Raw genomic sequence first — 5946 nt, 5'->3', positions numbered from 1 at the left:
AAAAGAGTCCAGCACCTGGGGCCAACTGTGAAAGACACAATTAAAAGGGTTTTAATGAAACCAGAGAAACCCAAAATTTCATAGCCTTCAGTTATTCTGTCGCATAAGAATGATTTAATGGAAGTGTTGGGAAATATTATTTAGTGATGTCATAAGAACGGAGGGAAACATATAAAACCCTGCTATAATATGCCCTGGGCTTGTAGAAGGGATATAATACAAACAGAATTGGGGGAGGGGGGTTTTCTTCTAGACTAGAGGATCAGATGGACCCACTTTAAAGAAGGGTCTCGCTCCTTGACTTCATTGTTACGTTCCGGCTGCCCGAAAAGTATGAAGGGGGTGGGTGGGTTTGAGAACAACAATTCGAATAAAACATGAAGATAATATAAAGTAAATACTGGATTACACAAGCAGTCCTTGCTGCTCACTTAGAGTAATAGCTGTCTATCCATCTATCCCGAAATTAAGGAAGTCCCATCCTTTAGAAATGCTCGCTAATGAGAAACGCCATCCTCAAACTGTAAATCTGTGGCTCTTTGATTTAAGATGACTGAATTGGCAAGGCAATCTGAAGAGAAATTTAACAGGGGAAATGGGGTCCTGTGCTTTCAACAGTGGAGCCTACTTCCAAGGGTAGGGCTTTAGGCGAAATTGGTCCTTTTCACACCCAAGTCCTTGGTTTGGAAGTTGGGTGTGGAGGGAGGTGAATCCTCCTCCCATAAACACCTTCACTTCAGTTGATTGCAGCCTAAAGGTGGGTTTTACGCTTATCCACTGCAAAGGAGCTTTGTACCGCGGGAAGGTGGGACGAGAGTGGATGAAGAAATGGCGGTAGATAGGAAACATCACTTTGCCAAAACTGCGAGTAATACTAGGGAGCGTGTGCTCAAAAGTGAACAGCCGTTGCGAGAAATGGGTTGAGCCCAAGGTGAAGTTCGAGGGCCAATAAACAAGCAAGCGGCTCCTTCCCGCCTCCCCACCCCCCTCCGCCTTCGACACGAGCTGGACGTCAACAGCGCTGGCGTGGAGAGCGTCATTCTGGCGTGGGCGCAAAGTTCGCAGAAGTCCGCTGGCAGCCCTGGCAGGGAAAGTGTGCAGCCCGCCCGCCCGCCCACCGACCCCCTTTCTCCCCCCACCTCGGCCTCGCCGCTCTATAATTTGCTGAAGGAGGCCAAGAGCATTATTCGCCCTAAGTAGGGCTTTTAAGAGTGCTCATTGAGGAGTGAAAGTCGCCACACATGTCAAGCTTTAAAGGCAGTTGTTGGCTTCCTAATAGGACACAACGCCTTGCAAACATATGCGTGAAGCTGTGCCTACAGATGGCAGCGAGAAGAATGGAGCAGGCGCCTTTTATAAAGCGCGAGCTGCTGCCTGTCGTCTTCTCCTCCAGACCTGTGTGTGAAATGAAAACTCCTCCGACTCAGGGCCAAGCCTAGCGCCTGGGCTCGTTTGTTACCGTTTTAATCCTATTAATTAAAACGTTAACCTGATTGGGTAGAAAGCTCTGTCCCAACAGGCGAGGCTTCTTCATAATAACCTTCTCGGCGAGATAATGAGGTAAAAGACTCCCCCGTCTGTGGTGGCGGCGGCGGCGGCAGTGGTGACGGGCGGGTGGCGGCAGAAGCAGCAGCAGCAGCGAGCGAGCGAAAGCTGCTCCTTTCCCCCCCCCCTCTCCCTCCCCTGCCTTTCTCCCCTCCCTTGATGGGTCCCGGAAATCTCTTGAAGGTGAATCCAAGCAAGATAAACGGTGCGAGAGGCTCGCTGGCAGCTCACAATGCCTGAGCCCTTCACAGGGTGAGAGGAGAGAGGCGCGGAGAGCGAGCGAGACCGAGAGCGAGCGACGCGCGCTGAGGGGAGAGGAAGAACGCGCGCCAAAGAGGCCGGCCGAGCAGCCTCGCCTCAGAAACACGCGAACGGCGGGAAGAAGAAGAAGAAGAGGGAGCAGGCGGCGGAAGAGCCGCTTTCCGAGGGAAAGGGAAGCCACCTCAGAGCCCGCCGCAGCCCGACCCCCGGCCCGGCGCCTCGGCCGAAAGGAGAGGGGGAGGGGGCCTGGGAGGGCGACAGCGGCACGAGGACTTGGAGGAGGGGAGCCCGGCGGCGGCGGCGGGGACCATGGAGCGGGCTCTCAACCTGCCCACTGATGAGGACATATTCCACAAGAGTTACAGCGCGTCGGCCAAGAGGATGGAGTCCGCCTTTCGCTCGCCGCCGGGGCTGGAGCTGGTCGCCCACCAGGCGCCGCCGCCGCGCGAGTCCCGCCAGGCGCCGCCGTCTCCCCTCGGCTGCTACGAGCCGGGAGACTCCGAGGTGCTGCTGAGGGAAGGCGCGGGGGCCGGCGCGCTGGTGGCCGGCGACCCTCTGGGCGGCTCGGTGTGCGTCAAGTACGGGCCGGGCCCGACGACCAGCCGCAGCTCGGTGGCCGAGAGCAGCGGCGGCGAGCAGAGCCCCGACGACGACAGCGACGGGCGCTGCGAGCTGCTGCTGCGGGGCCCCGGCGGAGGCAGCGGCGCCGGCGTGGTGGTGGGCGCGGGGGGCGCCCTGCTGAAGGCGCCCGAGGGCGGCGCCTGCTCCAACAGCCACCACGGCCCGGGCGGCGGCGGCGGCAAGAAGTCCAAGGAGCAGAAGGCGCTGCGCCTCAACATCAACGCCCGCGAGCGGCGGCGCATGCACGACCTGAACGACGCGCTCGACGAGCTGCGGGCCGTCATCCCGTACGCGCACAGCCCCTCGGTGAGGAAGCTCTCCAAGATCGCCACGCTGCTGCTGGCCAAGAACTACATCCTCATGCAGGCGCAGGCCCTCGACGAGATGCGCCGCCTCGTCGCCTATCTCAACCAGGGCCAGGCCATCTCGGCCGCTTCGCTGCCCAGCTCGGCGGCGGCGGCGGCGGCTGCGGCGGCCGCCTTGCACCCGGCGCTCGGGGCCTACGAGCAGGCGGCGGCGGGCTACCCTTTCAGCGCCGGCCTGCCGCCCGCCACCTCGTGCCCGGAGAAATGTGCCCTTTTCAACAGCGTCTCGTCCAGTCTCTGCAAACAGTGCACGGAGAAGCCTTAAAAAGAGACACGTCGCGGACTCCACAGCCCGATCCCTCTCCGTCCTTCCTTCCCTCTGGGCAGGACTTTCGCTGCAGCAGCCGCCTTGATAGGGGGAGGAGGATCTGGGGGCAAAAGGGGGACTTGAGTGCAACCGAGACCTCAGCGAAATTTAGACACACGCACGCAAAATCGCAATTTTTGAGGGGTGTATGTTTTTGGGTGAGTGTGCGCAAAGAGATATAGCAGATCGGGAGGGGAAAAAACAAATCCTCTGTCCTCCACATGGTTTCTTAAAAACTTCCGAGTGCTGGGAACTTTTTCGATAAGCAGCCAAGGACGGGGAGGGGGGATTGGTTGGGCTTGGGCAAGGGATAGATGTGGTGGAAGCAAGTTGGATTGTAAACTCAGACAAATCAAGAAGGGCACTTAAAAAGTTTTTTTAAATGTTATTTTATTTTATTGCTTCTGAGCCAGGAAACAAGCAAACTTGAAATGTAGACTAACTGAGATTAGACGCGCGCAAAATTGCTCTGAAAATACTTGTATTTTTTATTTTCTCTGAACTTTTGAACCTGTGAAAATGCACAAAGTTTGGGCGGGGAGTGAGCTTAAAATGATGCAACAAAACTCCTGTTCGTGTGGCTGAAGTATTGCAGGTTTATTTTTTTAAAAGATGTGCACCTTGTTTCTTTTCACTTTGCAATCCTGTGTACAAGAGGACACGATATTTATTTCAATGGCCCTTTCACGCCAACAGTATCCATCCTGTTTTGAGGTCATGGGTCTTCTGTGAATTTTCTTTTCAATGCTTCTTAAAATTCCCATTAACTTAAAACTTTGTGCCAAGTGTTTTAAAACGTTGATTTGCCAAGGACATGTGAACCAGAAATCTTGATGTATCGGAGCTGCTGAGGCTTATGAAAAGGTCATTCTGGGTTTTAAGTTGCATCATCCCTGTATTTATAAATTGAGCTTTAATAAATTGCTTCAGTCCAAAAATGAGAGGAGAGGTGTATTCTTAATTGCTTAATGAACTGGACTGTTGGTGACTAGAAATTCTTTGCAGCATGAAGGGATTTGTTTCTAGTTATTTACTGTGATAACAAGGCATCAGACAATAGTTCCTGTCAGGAATTTGCAAAACATGGTGTGTTTTTTCAGATGGTAGTGTTTGGTTTCTCAAAAGGAGTGAATAAGGCGAATTTTTGACTATTGATTATGAAAGTTATTTAAGCTGAAGGTGGTCATCTGCCTTGGCCGTTGTTTTACATGCGTTTCACCCAGAATGATGATATAAGGCCCAGGAGTAAATGAATTTCTGTTTCCCTCAAAGGTGGAATTGAAAATGAGTTTGTATTTGGGTGGCTTCCTTAACCAGCCCACAACCCTTTCAAGTTGTGGTACTGGGAGTGAAGGTGCTTAACAGAACAACTCAGTCGGTTTTGCCCCAGTTTGCATCCTAACTCTAACCACACTTACCTGGAGGAGAATCCCAATAGTTCAGTAGATTTTTCTTTTGCCTAAGTGTGCTCAGCATTGCAGGGTGAAACAGGTTCAAATCTGTTCTAGCCAGACGGGGTTGCAGTAGACGGGGGCAACCAGCCTCTGCAGAGGCTGTACAATCTTGCTTTAAACACACTATCTTGAAAATCAATCCCATCCGAAGTCAAATAAACTTATTCCTAAGGAAAATATGTAGTTTGGAGTCTGGGCCTTGATATCAGCATTTAAACTTCTGCATTGTGGGTAGGATGATCATCAATAGGACTTGAGACGTCTTATCTCTTAACTTTGACAAAACTGGATTGTGAATCATGGTGCCAATCAAGCGTAGATCCCGAAAATCTTTATTTCCCCCTCCCCACGCTTTCTTCCCACCTCGAAGGGGCTTGGTATTTTCCACTACTTGCTGATAATCCAAATTCAGTCTGTCAGCTCTGGATGGCAAAACGAGAGCCGTGTTGGATCTGTTGGCAGGTCATGGATGTGTAAAGAGTGATATATGTTAAATAGGTCAATCAGATGATGACAGCGATGTATGATGGTTTGTATGTGTATCTATGTCGGAAAGAATCTTTATTAAAATATTTTGAACAAATCCTTACCTCCCTGTGCTTTGTAAGAGGGGCGAAAGAATACACCCCCATTCAGCCCTCTTCCTTTTTGCTTTGTGCAGATCAAAAAAGGGGGAGACCCCTGTTGTATGAAGGCATAAGGCGTCGAGATGACCTTGTTGTTTGCCTGTTTTTGGTTCATGTTTAGAAGGGAGGGAAGGCTTCTTGTCAGGACGCATCCAGGAGCAGGGGATAAAGGCCGTCAGTTTCTTGCTTTTAGGAAGATTGAAGGCTGTCCTCATGCTACCTATGGGAAGGAGACTCTCTGGGGTGGAAAAACTCCACCTCTTTTTGTATGGTCCTCAAATGCCCGTGGATAATACGGATAAGATCTCGAATCAGGTACAGGTATTAAAGGGCACCTCCAAAACGCTCTAGGTGGTGGCTCTGCCCTACCTGTAGCTCGCAGGTGGCTGACTCTCCCCCCACCCCCCGCTCAAACGCCATCAAGCCTTCCCCTTTCCCATAGAGCAGCTAGAACCTCTCTTCTGTCGGGGAGGCTGCTCTGGCAGTGTGAACGTGCCGCATGTGTTGGTGCCTGCGGGGCACAGATTCCGGATTGCAGCTGCGCTGGGTGCCCGGTGCCACTGCCCGCTCCTAAGTGCAGGTCTCTGTTTGTGGCGCCCTTCCGATGTCTCCCCGCGAATGCCCTCAGATGGCGCGACAGGCGAAGGCGAGCGGGGGGTAGGTGGGCAGCGGATAAATATTTTCTGCCCCACTTGGCCTCGAGAGAAAGAGAGATTAATCAGAACCTGTAACTTTTCAGGATTCATAACTGTCCAGCGCGGTTAAGG

General features: G+C 52.4%; 1 protein-coding gene across 1 annotated transcript; it reads left to right on the top strand.

The window, feature by feature from the left end:
• Positions 1-1214: 1214 nt before the first annotated feature.
• On the top strand, positions 1215-5136 carry BHLHE22 (basic helix-loop-helix family member e22). The gene has a single exon (XM_028736844.2). The coding sequence runs from the start codon at positions 2116-2118 to the stop codon at positions 3055-3057; it is 942 nt and encodes a 313-aa protein (XP_028592677.1). The 5' UTR covers positions 1215-2115; the 3' UTR covers positions 3058-5136.
• The last annotated feature ends 810 nt before the right edge of the window (positions 5137-5946 follow it).

Source organism: Podarcis muralis, chromosome 8 (genome assembly GCF_964188315.1).
Source record: "Podarcis muralis chromosome 8, rPodMur119.hap1.1, whole genome shotgun sequence".
Classification (NCBI taxonomy): domain Eukaryota; kingdom Metazoa; phylum Chordata; class Lepidosauria; order Squamata; family Lacertidae; genus Podarcis; species Podarcis muralis.
Note: the sequence above shows the minus strand (reverse complement) of the source record. Positions and strands in the feature narration are given on the sequence as shown.